Here is a 19,313-nt window from a genome sequence, read left to right on the forward strand (position 1 = left end):
TGTGTGCATGTAAGCCTTCGTGTGCATGTGTAAGTTTGTGTGTGTGTGTGTGTGTGTTTTTGTGTGTGTGTGTGTCTTGCGTGTGTGTGTAAGTTTTCGTGTGTGTGTGTGTAAGTCTTTGTGTGTGTGTGTGTGTTTGTGTGTGTGTAAGTTTTTGTGTGTGTATGTAAGTTTTGTGTGTCTGCTATTGCGTGTGGATATAAGTTTTTTGTGTGTTTGTGTGTCTGTGTGTGTGTGTGTGTGTGTGTGTGTGTAAGTTGTGTGTGTGTAAGTTTGTGTGTGTGTGTGTGTGTTTATGTGTGTGTGTGTGTGTGTGTGTGTAGTTTGTGTGTGTAAGTTTTGGCGTGTGTGTGTAAGTCTTCGTGTGTGTATGTGTGTTTTGTGAGTGTGTGTGTGTGTAAGTTTTGTGCGTGTGTGTGTGAGTTTTTTTGTGTTCATGTGTAAGTTTTGTGTGTGTGTGTGTGTAAGTTTTTGTGTGTCTAAGCTTTTGTGTGTGTAAGTTTTGTCGTGTGTGTGCTAGTTTTCGTGTGTGTGTGTGTATTAGTTTTATTGTTAATGTTATTTATTTTGTTATAGTGTACGTTTTTGTGTGTGTGTGTGTGTGTGTGTGTATTTTTGTGTTTGTTTTTTTATTTTTTTTCGAGTTTTTTTAATTTTTCGTGTGTGTGTGTGTGAGTTTTTTGTGTGTGTGTAAGTTTTTGTGCGTGTGTGTAAGTTTTTGTGTGTGTGTGTAAGTTTTGTGTGTCTAAGCTATTGCTGTGTGGATATAAGTTTTTTGTGTGTTTGTGTAAGTGTGTGTGTGTGTGTGTGTGTGTGTGTGTGCTTTTGTGTGTGTAAGTTTTTTGTGTGTGTTTGTGTAAGTTTATGTGTGTGTGTGTGTGTGTGTAAGCTTTTGTGTGTGTAAGTTTTGGCGTGTGTGTGTGTTTTCGTGTGTGTGTGTGTAAGTTTTGTGTGTGTGTGTGTGTGTGTGTTTAAGTTTTTGTGCGTGTGTGTGTGTGAGTTTTTGTGTTCATGTGTAAGTTTTGTGTATGTGTGTGTGTGTGTGTAAGTTTTTGTGTGTGTGTAAGTTTTGGCGTGTGTGTGTGTGAGTTTTCGTGTGTGTGTGTGTGTGTAAGTTTGTGTGTGTGTGTGTGTGTAAGTTTTTGTGTGCATGTAAGTTTTGTGTGCATGTAAGTTTTCGTGTGCATGTGTTAGTTTTTTTTTTGTGTGTGTGTGTGTGTGTATTTTTGTGTGTGTGTGTGTGTGTGTAATTTTTTTCGTGTGTTTGTGATTGTTCGTGTGAGTTTGTATTTAATTTTTCTTGTGAATGTGTTATTTTTTGTGTGTGTAAGTTTTGGCGTGTGTGTGTAAATTTTCATGTGTGTATGTGTAAGTTTTGTGAGTGTGTGTGTGTGTAAGTTTTTGTGCGTGTGTGTGTGAGTTTTTTTTGTGTTCATATGTAATTTTTTGTGTGTGTGTGTGTGTGTGTGTGTGTGTGTAATTTTTTTTGTTTTTGTTATTTATGGATTTTGTGTTTAATTTTTAGTTTGTTTGTGTGTGTAAGTTTTGTGTGTGTGTGTGTGTGTGTGTGTGTGTAAGTTTTTGTGTGAATTTAAGTTTTTGTGTGCATGTAAGTTTTCGTGTGCATGTGTAAGTTTTTGTGTGCTTCCCAAATTATAATTTTCTGAAAGGACACACCTATGAAAGGCTAAGAAATCTAGCTTAGAAAAGTCAAAAATAGCAAATTAACCATCCCAAATCATAGGTTTCAGTCAACACACACCTACGAATGGCTATGAAATCCTGCTCAGAAAAGTCAAAAAATATCAACCCACACACCCCCAAATCATAGGTTTCAGACATCACACACCTACGAAAGACTAAGAAATCCGGTTATGAAAAGTCAGCAATAGCAAATTACATATCCCAAATCATAGGTTTCAGACAACACTCACCTATGAACGGATAAGAAACCTAGCTTAGAAAAGTCAAAAATAGCAAACTAGTCATCCCAAACTATATGTTTCAGACAACAAACACCTATGAAAGGCTAAGAAATCCAGCTCAGAAAAGTCAAAAGTAGCAATCAACCCACCCCAAATCATAGGTTTCAGACACTACACACCTATGAAAGACTAAGAAATCCAACTCAGAAAAGCCTGAAATAGCAACCCACACATCACAAATCATAGGTTTCAGACACCACACACCTACGAAAGACTAAGAAATCCGGTTATGAAAAGTCGGAAATAGCAAATTACACATCCCAAACTATTGGTTTCAGACAACATTCACCTACGAAATACTAGAAAACCTTAGCTCAGAAAAAGCCTGAAATAGCAAACTACACATCCCAAATCATAATGTTCTGACAACACATACCTATGAAAGGCTAAGAAACCTAGCTCAGAAAAGTCGAAAATAGCAAACTACACATCCCAAATCATAGGTTTCAGACACTACACACCTATGAAAGACTAAGAAATCCAACTCAGAAAAGCCCGAAATAGTAATTTACATATCCCAAATCATAAGTTTCAGACAGCATTCACCTACGAAATACTAAGAAACCTTAGCTCAGAAAAGTCTGAAATAGCCAACTACTCATCCCAAACTCGAAGTTTTAGACAACAAACACCTATGAGTGACTAAGAATCCTAGCTCTGAAAAGTCCAAACACCAAACTACACCTCCCAAATCATAATTTTCTGAAAGGACACACATATGATTGGCTAAGAAATCTAGCTCAGAAAAGTCCAAAATAGCAAATTAACCATCCCAAATCATAGGTTTCAGTCAACACACACCTACGAATGGCTAAGAAATCCAGCTCAGAAAAGTCAAAACAATAGCACCCCACACAGCCCAAATCATAGGTTTCAGACACCACACACCTACGAAAGACTAAGAAATCCGGTTATGAAAAGTCGGAAATAGCAAATTACATATCCCAAATCATAGGTTTCAGACAACACTCACCTATGAACGGCTAAGAAACCTAGCTCAGAAAAGTCAAAAATAGCAAACTAGTCATCCCAAACTATAGGTTTCAGACAACAAACACCTATGAAAGGCTAAGAAATCCAGCTCAGAAAAGTCAAAAGTAGCAATCCACCCATCCCAAATCATAGGTTTCATACAACACACACCTATGAAAGACTAAGAAATCCAGCTCAGAAAAGTCAAAAATAGCAAACTACATATTCCAAATCATCGGTTTCAGTCAACACACACCAACGAAAGACTAAGAAACCTAGCTCAGAAAGGTCGAAAATAGCAAACTATTCATCCCAAACTATCGGTTTCAGACAACATTCACCTACGAAATACTAGAAAACCTTAGCTCAGAAAAGCCTGAAATAGCAAACTATACATCCCAAATCATAATTTTCTGACAACGCATACCTATGAAAGGCTAAGAAATCCAGCTCAGAAAAGTCGAAAATAGCAAACTACACATCCCAAATCATAGGTTTCATACACCACACACCTATAAAAGACTAAGAAATCCAACTCAGAAAAGTCAAAAATAGCAAACTACATATCCCAAATCATCAGTTTCACTCAACACACACCAACGAAAGGCTAAGAAACCTAGCTCATAAAAGCCTGAAATTGCAAACTACTCATCCCAAACTATTGGTTTCAGACAACATTCACCTAGGAAATACTAGGAAACCTGAGCTCAGAAAACCCTGAAGGAGCAAACTACACACCCCAAATCATAGGTTTCAGACAACACACATCAACGAAAGACGGGTGCACGGGGAAAGCCTTTGAGGGTCTGTGGGCCCCTTGAGGGTCGGTGGTCCTTAGGGAGCTCGGGGGGACCGTTGGGGAGTGGTGGATGTGCTTTGGGGGTCCGGTGATGGTCGTTGGGGGGCTGGGTGGGCCGTTGGGGGCGCCGGTGGCCCTTTGGGTGCCTGGGGGACATTTGGGGACCGGTGGAGGGCCTTTGGGACCCCGTTGGCCCTTTGGGAGCTCGATGGGCCTTTGGGGGGCCCGGGGATGGCATTTGGGGGTCTGGGTGGGCTTTTGGGGTGCCGGTGACCCTTTGGGAGCTTGGGGGGCCTTTGAGTGTCCGGGGGGGCAGTTGGGGGCCTGGGGGACATTTGGGGACCGGTGGAGGGCCTTTGGGAGCTTGGGGGGCCTTTGAGGACCGGGGTCTTCCTTCGGGGTTGGGGTAGGAGGATTGGAACCCTTTGGGGTTGGTTTAGAGGACCTCACAACACTGTTCAAATGAAACATGTGTATTATAACGACCACAGAGTTTCACCATTAAGTTCTCTTCTAAAATCTCTTCAAAATCTTCTTTTAAAATGTCTCTATCTGTTTCGCCGAAATAGAGGCGTTGCCTCGTCTAAAACGGTTTCGCCCAAATAATCCCTAAACGCAAATTCAGCGTGTTCCTTTGTTATTGGCATCTCTGCGCTAACGCATTTCAATTATTTGGAAACCTGATTCCCACGCTAAAACAATTCATCGCTAAGATGTTTCTTGCCTAATTGTTTCCATGTCCTTTGGTTATTAATATCCTTTGGAGTTCGACCAGTAGAACTGTTCCCGAGGCAAAGACATTAATGATTTGGATCTATTCCTGGAGAAATGTTTCTAGGCGAAAATTTTTAAAGTCTGACAGATGATGTCATTGATTTATTGATATGTCAAGAAAGGGGAAATTAATTTGTTGTTTCTAAGGGGAATTATTGATTCACGATAGGTGAATTGAGGTCGACAGCACAGGTGTTCCAAGGTTGATGTTGTTGTTGTTGTAAGTGCACGCTCTCAGCGAACTTTATGTAAATCAAGTTCACAGGTGCTACTCGTGAAAGGACCATGTGGTTTATGGTTTTCCAAGTGAGAAAGTTCCTGTTTTTCCAAGTGAGAAAATTCCTGTTTTTTCATTCTCACTGAGAAAACCATATAACAGACATAAATTGCTGTTGACATCCACCTGTTTTTTCATTCTCACTGACAAAAACCATAAAACATCCATAATTTGATGTTGACATCCGAGAAAAACATCAAATAAATCGAACAACACACATAACCATCCATGAAAACAACCATAAATGTGACAAAATTCCTGTTTTTCCAAGTGAGAAAATTCCTGTTTTTTCATTCTCACTGAGAAAACCATAAACCACGTGGTGCTGTCACGACTCAATAAGGCATCTCTACTATCGTTTACATAAAGACCACGAAAGTACTGACATGTCATCTACAGAAATCTCAAAATTGGTTGGTAAACGCAGCAGTTTTACCGACTCTTACCGTCATTTTACAGATGGTGCCACAGTTTTCCATTTGGTTAAATAAAGAGCATTAAAATTTTGACATAACATGTACCGAAGTCTGAATCTCGGTCGGTAAATGCAGTGGTTTTACCGGCTCGTGCATTGATTTTACGTATCATATTCAAAACGACTTGACCTGATTTAAATTTTTGACTTAAAGCTCTTGCTCGGCAGCGTCGCCAGCGTAGAGGGAACCAGACGCCAGCGCCGTTTGTCGTCTCCAGAGTGGCCTGTTATAGGCAAGAGTAGGAGCTTCCGACTTGAAAATATTCAAAACGAACATTACGCTAATTATTGATAATAAAAAAAAACAGTCGATAAAAAATGACCAGTCAGTCGGCAAAATTCCTTTCCCCTCCCCCAAACATTTTGGCTATTAACGACCCTCAAGAAGAATATATATGGATAAAAAAAAACATATACATATATATATATATATATATATATATATATATATATATATATATATATATATATATATATATATATATATATATATATATATATATATATATATATATATATATATATATATTTTTGTAAAATCTCATTTCTATATATAGAATAGGGTTGCCACCCAGATTTTATTTTTGTCAATTCGGTTACGGATACACCGACGCAAGTTAGTTTACATTACTTATCTTTTTTTCGCATAGGGGATTAAATATAATAATATGCACATAAGACCAGCAAAATATAAGAAGAATAAGAAAAGGGAAATCCATCTGATCTTTAAATGAGGAAGACAAATCAAATAAAGAAGTATATTAAATCAAGAATTCAAAATAAAATTTCTTAAAAAGAAATAAAAAAGAAGATTTTTGACAAATTTTTGCAGTTTTACTTCTCTTTTTGAACTTAAGACTACCTAAGGCAAACATAATGAAAACAGTTACCAGGAAAATACGTAGGTAGGAGGTTGGGGGGGTAGAAATACTAATTTTTTGAAACTTCTTGACGTTTCTTATTCAAATTATCAAATAGTTTATTTTTGTCTCTTGGCCTTTTTCATGCATAAGAAATTGGATTAAAAAAATATTAGTTTGAAGATGTTGAGCTTTAAAGAGGCAAGTTTTGTATCTCACCTCAAAAAAATTATTTTGCCGTTTTATACATAATTATTAATCTTTAAAGATACTACAGTAAGATTCTCTATGCAAAGAATGTGTCTAAAATAAATAAAATGAAGCTTTCAGAAATTATCATATTTCGGTTTCTTAAAATCCAGAAAGTTTATTTTCGCAGTCCGAAATTGGCAATAAAAACCTGAAGAATAAAAACTAAAAAAAAGCTAAAACAATAGAAATATAAGGTCATTATAGGAACCCCGGGACGGCTGAAGTCCCGAGCATAAAGGAGGAAATGTGATGTCATGATAGCAACCTATTTCTATGCGTTCTGCAAAATATATTATATTATGTTAAACTTACTGTTTTTGGAAACGAATAACAGGGTCTGCTAATAAATCAGACATATCTAGCATTGATCCTTTTGCCTTGACATCTGGATGTTTTTTTACAAGAAGCCAGCCAATATGACTGAAGAAAAAACCACGCCGAGAATTGTGGGGGTCAGCATTCGTTTCACCAAATTTGTGGTGGACTCGATGATCCCTTGCCCATTCATAGAGGCTATTCTAAAAAAGCAATTATCTATAAGGTTTTCCTAGCCATTTATAGTCTATTATTAACCACATTTCTTAAACATCCTTGTATATCATTATTTACATTCCTACATAGGGGTGCTAAATAAGATAAATAGTGGTTTTGCCGACACATGCTCTTTACTGTTCTGAAGAAAGTAGTTGAGCAGGGTAAATGAAACTTTTTTTTAACTTTCTCGAACTTTTTTTTAATATCTAACAAATTAGTTTCCAAAAGGTGATTGTTTACCCAACCTCAATAATGTTTAAAACTTTTTCTTTTGACCCTTAGGACTAATCCTTGAAATAATTTCCCCTTTATGACCCCCCCCCCTCCTTCATGCAGCTATGCACAATATAATACTATAGTATTCACCTCGACGTAAAAGGCACGTCTGAATCAAGTAGAATCACAAGTTACGTTAATGAGCCATTAGTAAAGCTATTTGATACGATTCATGAAACAATTTACTTTGTTAGCAGTTGTGGGTAATTTTAATTCAATTCTAAAATTTAATAAATTCTACTGAAGCTTTAATTTCTTTAAGAATGAAAATGTAGTGACAAATTCAGAATTAATTTTACTCTAAGAAGGGAAATATTTAGTAAATATTTGAAAACTAATGAAGGAACCAAGTTTTGTTAGTGGGAGAAATGGAGACGGGTGTTTACCCCCCCCCCCCGGAAAAAACCTCCCTCGGAAAATACCCCTTCGGAAAATAATAATAACAGCGTAGACCAGAAATCATAAGGGAGTATACATGAATTTCGCATTTTTGATGCGTTTTTTAAGGTTTCTCTTGAAGCCCCCCCCCCAAAAAAAAAAAATCACCCAACCAAAAAAAATCCTAGTCATAGCTCTGGGATTATGTATCAATTTTTACCTCCACACTTCTTCTCGTCTCCCCCTTAGAACTAGTTCTGTATTTATCTGATAGCTCAATGAGAGTTGGGACGTTTTGGCATTAAAATGCACCCTTTAACGTATCTCCATCCCTTCCAAACTACAAAACAATCAGAGAACCCGTTTTAGAAGTTGAGTGCCATTTTAATTTTTTTAATTTGTCCATTGCTTACAGGTAGCATTTTGTAATTGGAAAACATACGGACATTTTTTTGGGGGGGAGGGGGAGTCTTGGTATTGAGGGGGGATTGTCTGGGGGAATTTGCAGTGGGGATTAATTTTTTGGGAATAATTTCCTTTCAACGAGGATTTATTTTTCGGGGGAGGGGTTATTTTCCACAGGGGGTATCTTTCCGGGGGGGAGTATTTTACGGTCAAGTATTTTTCGGGGGGGGGGGGTAAACGCCTAGAACCGTGGACATGGGTGCAATGTAAATATTATCTTAGATGACACTAAAGTGAGGGTTCTTCACATTATCATTTGTATTTAGTGTAGATTAAGGAGTTTCTACAAACAATGGTTTAACTTATTTCTCCGGTGCTATTTTCTTTAAATTACGTAAGTGATGACCATGACAAAAATTAGTTGAGATCTACTGTTCCTGTTCTCGAGCCATGAACGTTAAGCAATAAATTAAATTGAAAACTATGTTTTTGCACAAAAAGTAAAAACCTTACCTGCCACGCAAGGGTGTTGGCAATCATCAACAGAACTCTAAGGGGAAGTTTAGCTTTGTATGAACGGTGAGACCATAATCTATGTGCACCAGCTGCGATCCCAAGGACACCCCCAACGACGGACAAAAAAGAAGCTGAAAAGTGTAAAGAAATACAGAAAATATTGGAATAAAAATTAAATAAGATATAATAGAACTAACGGAACAAAGATCAAATACGGTATTAGGGGTTTTGCAATGTAAAATCTACCAATAGGAATAATTCAACTCAACTCTACTGCACCCTAAGAAGCCACTCTACTTAATAAACTATTCTGGCACAGTTTTACCAAATACAGAGCTCTGGCATAAAAGCAAAAATGTGCCAAAGGTGCTTTAGAAAGAAAAGAAAATGAGCAAAAGATCCATTCAATTTATCAAACACAAAAGTTGCTCGCCCTGCATTTGTGTTCCAACTAGTTTAACCTAGGTTATAAGTAAAATAAAAAAAAGACTATTTCATTTTACTAGAGTTCCATTCAGAAGATTAATTCAGATATATAATTTACAATAGTATACAGCAAGCATCCTGACTTGCGCGTTGTACATTTTACTTGATTGGATTTTATTCAAACGTGGGTTTAATTTCGTCTTTGCTTCGTTTTTATTTCATTTTTTTCCTTTCGTCTTTTTGTACAGCGTTTGTGTTTTCTTGATTTTTCTTTGTGTTGTTTAAGTTATTTCTTGTTTTGTTTATATATTTTTCCCCGTTTACAAAGGCTTCCGAATTTGAAGCCGAAATATTCAGAATTTCATTATTATTTTTATATTAAAAAAGTTTTTGTTTTTTTATTTTTCGGTGTCTTAAAAATTTTTAACCCGTTTTCAATAGATTTTCTTTTCAGTTGTAAACGGATAGTCAGTGTAATCTAAGAAATAACTAATGATAAACTACATCCTCAGATACAGTGAACCCGGTGGCATTCAGCAAAACCTAGCAACGTATCTGAGCGACCTAGATATTGCTTGAGTCCTGCAATGCTATAGTCCTATAAGAGAAACTCTCAGAAATACTGAATAGGATGAGAGAAAGAATGGGTCAGGTGGGTCTGAAAATAAACGCTGAGAAAACAAAATGTATGGCAATCACCGATTCTCGCTTGAATACAAAGTGCCAGGACCAGGACCGAAAGTAATTCAAATCAAATGCCCATGGAGCCTAATTGAGACTACTGTTTTAACGTCACAATATGTGTTAATCAGAATAAGACAGGGATGTAGCACCTTCAATAGGCTCCACAAAGTATGGCAATCCAGGAATTTCTCACTTCAGTTAAGCTAAGGCTGTCTAATAGCAATGTCTTGCATTGCTGCTATAAACTTCAGAGACATGGCAATTACACCAGAAGCAAGAAAAACAAATTCAAGCATTGGCAAAACATCTACCTTAGGAGAATACTGAATATTCACCGGACTAAGAAAATGGCAAGTAAATCAATGTGAGATGCAACAAGACAACCACTTGTGACAAGCGTCATCAGAGTGTGAAGATGGAGATCTTCAGGATATGCCCTAAAAATGAGCGATCAAAGGCATCTGAATGATGCTATTCACTAGCTTCCGCTGGGAATGCGTCAAAGGGGAAGGCCCTGGAAGACACTACGGTAGTCTACGGTGGTCTAAAGTAAGCTGATTGGTACGCTAGAGTCTCTCTTAATAAATGGAAGGCAATAGTGCATACGTTTTAGCAGAAAATAATGTTTATTCCTATGACTTTGCATTTTTGGTTCTGAGGGAGGAGGGGTGTAGTCGCCTGACATCAGTGAAAATTTCTCCTCATTATCAATTATCTACATTATTTACCTCTGTTTTCCAAGAGTAACGTTTCTAGAAAGTAATAATTCTGTCGGTACCCTGTGTCCACAGAGGTACTATCTTGCCATTTAAATTATCTAATTATTTGCGTGAACACCGACATTATCGAGTAATGATACCGCTGGCACTTTGAATTATTTATTAACAGTATTTTGCCAACTATAAAACTTATTTTATAGTGCCAGCTATAAACCGTTTCCAGCATGGCTTCAGGATTGTGGTAAGCCATTCCCCTCTGTCCCGAGCATGGGCCAATGATATCTTACACCAATAATGCGCCTTTATGGCGTCTTGCAACGCCAGTAATATGACCCATTAGTTGGAGAAGGCTTGTAACTGAGGGGTTTCACAATTTCTCGTCACTCAACACGCCGTACCTTCTGCGCCTGAAAGAATAGAGAAGTTCGTCAACAATAGGATGGGGAAAGGTAGACTTACTTTTCCTAGTTCAATAGATTGGTGATAGACTTACTAAACTAAATTCATGTAAGTTAAAACCTTGCTGATTTTTCTGGGTATTGAAATTAGCCATCGTCATCTTCCATTTTAGGAACCTTTAAACTTCTTGAGTACCCAAATTAGGAAGCTACCGCCCTGATTTTATAACCAAAGGGCCTTGACGCGGGTACCGAAGAATTGATCATAGCTTTACCATGGATAAAACAGAAAAAAAACTTACTGAATACTACTGTTTGCCATTTAGCAGAAAAAAGAAGCAGGTAGCCACCATAAGGAGCAGCAATGTGAAGGATTGAAAATATGACAACGTTAACCCAAACTATTTCATTTTCTAATTTCTTTTCATCCTCTTCGTAATTTTCTTTATCCAGGAAATCAGTTGCTTCTGCCTCCACTCTTTCACAAGTTGTAGCTGTATTGTCCGCTGATACTTGCTGGAAGAAAAGAAACGGTGATAAAAAGAAATGGTAGAACAGGCGGAGAAGTACGCCACCAGGATATTTCGCCAAGGGAGACAAGCACTTCCAGGGTTTTCTTGGGGGTAATTTTACAGACACATTAAGGAAAACAAGAAACATTTTAATTTTGCGGTAGAAAGTGTGTTTTAATTTCGTTGGTTTGTGCCTGTTATACATTTTCGCAAGCTAGTCACTTTATTCCTTTAAGTACCAAGGACAGTGAAAATGACATCTGATTGTTTGAATTGGTTAAGTGGAGACAACCATATAAAACAACCATATAAATCTAATAAAAAAAAATAGGAAAAATATTAGGAAAAGTAACAAGAAAAACCAGGAAGAATATTAAGAAAAGTAACAAGAAAAAACAGGAAAAATATTAGGAAAAGTAACAAGAAAAAACAGGAAAATATTAAGAAAAGTAACAAGAAAAAATAGAAAAATATTAGGAAAAGTAACAAGAAAAAACAGGGAAAATATTAGGAAAAGTAACAAGAAAAAGCAGGAAAAATCGACAATTTAGTTTTTGATGGCAAAAGTTCTCCGTATGCAGTTATGCAGTTCTCGGGAGTAGCGAACGCCAAATTATAAAAAGAAATATGGGTCCAAAATCAACAAAAAAGCTAAAAACATACGGTGAAGGTGTAATTGTCTTTTTTTAAGGTGTAATTATCTGTAGAATCAACAAATTGTTAACGGTCTAATTTTTGTGAACGAAAAGCAATATGGGTAGCCCTGAAAAAGTTATGACAGAACAATTCTATATTTTGTCCCAAATGTTGCTTTTATAAAGGACACCTATAAAATGAGCTAGTGATGACGTAGATGACATTGGTGATGTAGTAGCAACAAGCGACAATATGATAGACGACTTAGATTTAGATGACATTGATGATGCAATAGCAGCAGGCGACATAACAATATACGACATGGATGACATTGATGATGTTGTAGTAGCAGGTAGCATAATAATAGATGACATAGATCATGGTTGCACCAATAGCTGCAAACTAGTAAAGAGCGAACCCCAGCCCATAGTAACCAAAATTTGAAAAATGCGTTTAGAAAGAAACTGCCTAGTCAAAAAAAAAAAAAAAAAATAAATCTCCATCAGACACAGATGCAGAAATGGTAACTATTATTTCGGATCATCTTAAAATAAAAGTTTATTGTGAAAAGAAATCAATGATGGTTTCGAAAAAAGCCTGAAACCCCTTGAAAATGGCGTCAGATGAAGAGTATAGGTATAAGAAGTATAAAAGTATAGGTACCATTGAAATCAGTATGGTCGAAAACATTTCACAGGGAAATTACAGTCCTTCACCTTGAACAACAAGGAAAATCACTTTTTTGCATGGGCAGCACTGATCTTCGGCAGGAAATGACCGAACTGGCAAGTGGCCTATTCAAAAGCTTTTGCACATATTTACGTGCTTTTTGTCAATCTTACCATCCGTAAGTATGTAATAAACTGACTAATTAACCCAGAAATTGATAAAGTATTAAGACGCAAAATCAGATTACTTTGTTAGAAGTGATCTGAAGAGAGGACAACCAGCAACCCCCCCCCCACCGCATGCCAATCATTTCCCCAAACACGACCAATCAAAATTTTGAGATAGCCATTTTGTTCAACGTAGTTGAAAGGTCATGAAATTATGTCTTTGAGGGTGACAACCTTCCCCCATCCCCCACATTCCCCGCGGCAAGAGTTACAAGTTATGACCTGGGGGCATATATTCTTTTAGTTTTATCTGGAGTTTTTCTGATAATAGTAATTTTGTGTGAATTATACACTTTTCTTTGTCGTGTTTTCTTCCAAGATATGATTTATATTCGTTTTACGAGCCAGACTTTAAAAGTTTGTGACTCTAGTGATAAAAATTTTCCAGTGATAAAAAATTTTCTGATTCCAGACTCTAGTGAAAAAAAAGTTTGTGAGTGGTTTAGTATTTGTTTCTCTTTTGATACAGTTTGTTAGAATTTATATTTTATAATATGGGGCTTAAATACTTTTAAGAATTAAATAAATTTGACGAAAAAAAAAATAACCGTGTTCATTTAACACTCAGACCGTTGGACTCGTACTTGTAACACTTGGACTCATACCGTTGTTGGTTGAGTTCATTAAAAGTAATCATTAAATTATACAGGACTTTTCATGCATACTCAGTAGGAACGTATCATATAAGGAGTTCAGGCCAACCCTAAATTATGACGCTACCATAGTTATTAATTCCCCCTATACACATACACCATTACCCCTCTAGGGGCCATACAGTATCAAATTTACCACAAGTGCAATATAGCACTAAAAACAATGATTTTGATGCCACTTCATTAGTGGAAAAGCTTGGAAGCATAAAACGGTATCATTGTAATAATTATTGTCCAAAAACCTTAGCTGGAGGTTTACAAGAAGACCTGCCGTATGTTCCTCCTCCAAGCCTCTTTAATAAGTTACGCAATTATGGTCCTACAAACACCAATAGATCAATTTAAATAACAGAGCTGTGGTTCAGTTAGCTTCTATACGATTATTTTTCAGATAATTCACTATTTTTGTAAATACGATGCACTTATTTTTTGAACTTGTCAAGCATTTTGATTCAAAATGGAATAGAGGTCATCCTGTTCATGGTTTGCAACTATATTCTTAATAGATCACCAAATCCTTACCCCAGCCAGTGGCGTAATTTCGTAAAAATACTTGGGGGGGGAGGTAAAGTTGGAGTCAATTTTCCCAAATCCAGTGAAAATGAAAGTGAAAACTCAAAAAAGAGCCGCATCATAGGCAGCGCAATAGCGCTGCCTAAGTAAAGAGTGATGTGGACACAGTGTATTATTATTATTATTTTTTTTTTTTTAGACCAGGGCACTTCGTATAGAAGGAGTTGTCTTAAAAGCTTAGAAAGGGACTCATTCAATTGGATATTGAAAGGGCTAGTGCCCTTTTTGACTCAAAAGTGGTTGGAGGGCCACCATCCCCCCCTCCACTCTAGTGATTTTCCCAAAAATATCCAGTCAAAATTTTGAGATAGCCATTGCGTTCAGCGTAGTTGAAAGGTCCGGAAATTATGTCTTTGAATCCTCAAAGACTTAATTTGAGGATAATTTGACAACCCTTCCACAGCCTTCAGGGCTAGGGTCGTAAGCTATACCCTGGGGACATATTAGGTTTTTATAAAAGGGTGGTCATATAAACTTCAAAGAAGGGCTCATTGGATTGGTAATCAGAAGTTCTAGCACCTATTTTAATAGTCAAAAGTGATAAGAGAGCAACCAGCCCCCCACCCCATTCCAATCATTTCCCTAAACACATCCAATCAAAAAAATTTTATAGCCATTTTGTTCAACGTAGTTGAAAGGTCTGGAAATTATGTCTTTGAGGGTGAAAACCTTCCCCCATCCCCGACAGCCCTCATGGCAAGGGTAATAAGTTATGACCTGGGGGCACAAGGGCGGATCCAGGATTTTTTTTGGGGGGGGGGGGGGGGGGGGCCAAACCGGGTACCCCCCCCCTGGATACGGCTTTGTGGGGGCATATATTCTTTTATAGAATGGGTGGTCGTATGAACTTCGGAGGGGCTCTTTGGATTGGTAATCAGAAGTTCTAATACCCTTTTTAAGAGTCAAAGTGATTGGAGGGTAGATACCCCCCTCCTCCACACACACACGTCTTATTTTCCCGAAATGTATCTGATATAAGTTTTGAGATGGTCATTTGTTGCCGTAGAAACTTCAAAAAGGGCTCATTCAATTGAAAGGGTAAGGGCCCTCTTTAATAGTAAAAAAATTGGAGGGCAACCAGCCCCTCCCACTCTAATCATTTCCCCAAACACTTCCAATCAGAATTTTGAAATAGCCACTGTTTGGCGTGATTGAAAGGTCCGGAAATTAAGTCTTTGAGGATGAGCCCCCCCCCCCTCACAGCCCGCAGGGCAGGGGCTCTAATTTATGCACCGAGGGCATATAAGGTTCTTATGAAAAGGTTGGTCATATAAAATTTGGACGGGGTTCATAGGATTGAAAATAACATTTTTAGTGCCCTTTTTAAGATTCAAAGTGATCGGAGGGCAGTCCCCCCCTAGTCGAGTTTTCTCCAAATACATCTGATAAAATTTTTTAAATAGCCATTTGTTCCAAAATAGTCTAAAGAATACATAACAAGGCCTTTGGGGTTGATAAGTCGGGGGGAAAGGGTTGTAAGTTATGCCCGGGGGCATGTAAGATTTTTATTTGAAGGGGCGATCGTGTGAACCTTAGGAGGCTCATTTGGTTACTACTATTACTACAACTACCACCAGTACTAGTACCACACTACTCAATTTACAATTTTGAGGGAAAATTCGAGCTAAATCAAAAGACGCTATGTGTATGCACTTTGTCAAAACAGCTTGCCTCAAGGATTGATTTGGATATTAAGTTGGAACTTTCAGAGAATGCTTAAAGGGGAACATCATCTGACCAAAAGGCAATATGTGCACGCTACTGCTAATACTACTATCACTGCTACTACTACTAATACTACTACTACTTCTATTGCACCTACTTGTAAGGCTAAGAGCATTGAGATGAAAATTTCAAGAAGTATATGAACATACAGGTTATCAAAAGGACATATCAGCTATGGCTAATTGTGTTAAGTTGAAACTGCCAGGACTTGATGAGAGGGATGTTCTACTGACCAAAAGTCTATATGTTAAGACTAGTATGCTACTAGTACTACCGCTATTACTACTGATGCTATTCCTAGTAATATCAATACTACTACTGTGACTACTATTACAACTATGCCCAAGGGGATGAAGGTAAAATTTTTCAAGGAATTTTGAGGAGGAAATGTGAGCTGAATCACAACACGCCGTCTGTATGCAGGTTGTCAAAAGGACGTAACAGCAGTATATTCGGAACAGATTTGTGGGGAAAGTTGAAACAAACAGGGCTTGTTGTGGTGGATGTTGAACTAACCAAAAGAAAACATTTGAATTCTAATGCTACTGCTTCTACTGATATTGCTACTACTACTACTATTATTAATACTTCTACTACTACTACTGCAATTAAAGCTTAGGCTACTACTGTTAATTCTACTGCTACTACTACAGCTATTAAAACTAAAGGTATTAAGGCAAAAAATGGGATATATTGAAACTGTATAGAACTAAATGGGAACACTTTATGCCCACACAGTTTGTCAAGAGGACATATCAGAAATGCTACAGGAACGGTTGATGGTATCAAGTTGAAACTTTCAACGTGTGTCGAAGAGGACGCTGAAAAAACTGAAGGTGCTATGCACATACTGCTACTAATGCTACAACAACTATTGCTACTACGCAAGCTAAGGCTATTAAGGCGAAACTTTTAAGGAATATTAAGGCGGATGTTGAGCTAAATCAAAACAAGCTATGAGAATGTAGATTTTCAAAAAGGTGACAAAGCGATATCTCAAGAACAGACTACATTATTAAGTTAGACCTTTAAGGGTAAGTTGGTGCGGATTTTGAACTAGCCAGAAGCCACAATGGGTATACTATTAATGCTACCACTACAGTTACTGTAACTCATGACGCTAAGGCTACTAAGGTAAAACTTTTAGGGAACGTTTAGAGGGAATTTCAATGATATGAATAAACTGTAGTAGCCTGTAGGTTAAAGTAAATATCTTTAACCTACATAAAATTTCAAAACTAGCCTATGGAATAATAATTTTGAAAATTAGAATTTTGACTTTTTCTGCTCTATTTACGAGATTTCAATTCTTCTTCCAGCAGCGCAATTTTCTTTTTCAAAAATTCTACCTACGTTTCAATATCTTGAGTCCGGAGTCTCGTCGTTATTAATTAAATTAAAGAATATTAAGTATTTATTTATTTGGAAAAATTAAAAAAATATTTGGAACCAAAATGATTTTTCTTATATAACATTATTTAAATTTTATAAGAATTAATTAGTTTCTTTATTGTTTTTAAAGCGGTTCGAGGGCAATTGGCATATTCCTCGGAAGTGTTTTTATAATGGAAAATACCTAACTTTAAATTCAAAATCCCCCCTCCTCCGATCAAAATCTACAGAAAACTACATAAACTGTAGTAGCCTGGCGTCATGAATTTTGTCATAGAATATATCTCTGAATTTTCATTTTTGCACTCATTAGACCGAAATTGATGCTTTGCCCTACAAAATAGCAAGAAACCGCTTTGCTGTGAAGTGATCTCTGTTTTTTCTTGAAAAGTTTAAAACAACTTTCGATTTCAGCTTGAATGAGCCCTCTCCTGATAAGCTACGACAAAAAGTTCAGTACAATCAACAATAAAAAAATGCGCATCTTTTGGAGAAAAACACATTTCGTATTCTATCGATAATAGTTTGAAATCTCGTATTTCGGGGTTCTCTGGTAGGCTGAACTGAAAATCTGTAGATTTTCAAAATCTCATATAAGCAATATCATAGGCAACACGACTCTATAATAGCTAAAAATTTCGTTGGAAATTTTCGAAGGAGCTATTTTGATTCAAAATTAGAAGTTCTAGTAACTTTTTTGGCAATATATCGAGAACGGCTGGGGGTATTAAGTTGAAACTTTCGGGCCTACTACTATAACTACTTCTTTACAATTTAAATAAATAAAAAGAGCTTAGGGGTATCCTGGTTGTCAAAGAGCACATATATAGAATATTTTGGGAATTATATTAAATTTTATTTTTCCAACCGATAATGTGAGAACGAGACACAAAAGCAAAGCATAAATTGTATATAAAGTAACTAAATAAAACTTTAGTTTCGTTAGACAAATGAAGAATTCTGAGTCTGTAAAGAGAGATAGTATAACTTTCCGTCAAAAAAAAAAAAAAAAAAAACAGAGAACAATAAACAAAAAAAAACTCAGCATCAACCAAGGGCATATGAAGGGGTGGGGTTACCAAGTTTGACCTTCCCCTTCCCCGCAAAATATTTCTCCTACTTGTAAACTGGTCGTGAAAATGAGGGTAAAAAGACTCTTCATCTTGGGAAGAAAAAATATACTTCACAGACTCGTAATCTAGTATTAAAATTGTCGCTAAAAAGACCCTGAACTACCCACCCCTCCTTCTGGATATTGTCCTAGTTGGGACTACACACTATGATATCTTGGGTAGCCCCTAAATTAGACCTTAGTCTACAAATACACCAATAACTATTGAATTTCAGCTATGTCAGTGTGTCACTTCGTCCAAGACATCACAAAACGGAGTTAGTTCATTCATATGTTTCTTATGACCAGATTTTTAATTAAACAAAAATAGTTTATAACGTTAGCGTGATTTTTTTTTTAATGTTAAGTCAATTAATAATCATTGTTTATTCCATAATTCGTCCCCTTGTTTTGTGCTATTAAACCCTTCATGTGGAAAACATATCAAAACTTCCTTGAAATATTTTAACGGTCTTAAAAATAAGTCTCTGAAATATTGATATTAATAATACTAAGAAATTTGAAGTTACAATTTAATTAATGTACCTCGTTCAATCTATGTTGATTTAGTCGTTTTTGTATAATAAAATCCTTTATAGTGGAACACATCTTAAAACGTCCTTGAAACATGTTTACGTCCTTGAATACAAGTCTCTGAAATAATCACTTAAAAATAAGTCTCTGAAAGGCTGAGAAAATTCTAGGATTAAGTCAAAATTTCATAGTTCTCTGTAGGTGTTTCGTACAAAGCTTAAAATTATAAACTGGCCATTTTGACTTAGCGGTTTGATTAATGAAATTATTCAAATCAATTGTTTCGGTAGAACATCTAGTTCCTAGAAGTCATCCGTGACAAGTGAGTAATAGCTCCTTAGTGAGTTATACTTTCGTAGAATCGCTAGACTTAAAATTTTAAGTGGGACTTTCGTTTTTTATTGGTTAATCTTGGATGTCAATCGAGTTAAAACTTTTGACGTGTACACAAATTTTTCAGGATTCTGCAAATATCAATAAAAAATCTTGTAATGAGAATGTTTGTTATATAAGTATTTGAATTGTGAATGATTACTGTATGGTTTTTCTTC

The 19,313-nt window shown here is 36.6% G+C and overlaps 1 protein-coding gene across 1 annotated transcript in view; it reads right to left on the minus strand.

Moving 5' to 3' along the window:
• LOC148939568 (acyl-CoA Delta-9 desaturase-like) overlaps positions 1–18,971 on the minus strand; it is a 51,226-nt gene extending 32,255 nt beyond the window's left edge. The window contains exons 1-4 of the mRNA XM_089106624.1: positions 18,775–18,971; positions 11,033–11,246; positions 8,501–8,634; positions 6,707–6,912 (exon numbers count right to left, since the gene is read on the minus strand). Of these exons, the coding sequence (XP_088962750.1) occupies positions 6,707–6,912; positions 8,501–8,634; positions 11,033–11,246; positions 18,775–18,858 (638 nt within the window). The 5' untranslated portion in view covers positions 18,859–18,971. The remainder of the gene's footprint in view (positions 1–6,706; positions 6,913–8,500; positions 8,635–11,032; positions 11,247–18,774) is intronic.
• Positions 18,972–19,313: the final 342 nt, after the last annotated feature.

The sequence above is a fragment of the Artemia sp. Qi Xiang Cuo genome, chromosome 21, assembly GCF_049724085.1.
Source record: "Artemia sp. Qi Xiang Cuo chromosome 21, ASM4972408v1, whole genome shotgun sequence".
NCBI lineage: Eukaryota > Metazoa > Arthropoda > Branchiopoda > Anostraca > Artemiidae > Artemia > Artemia sp. Qi Xiang Cuo.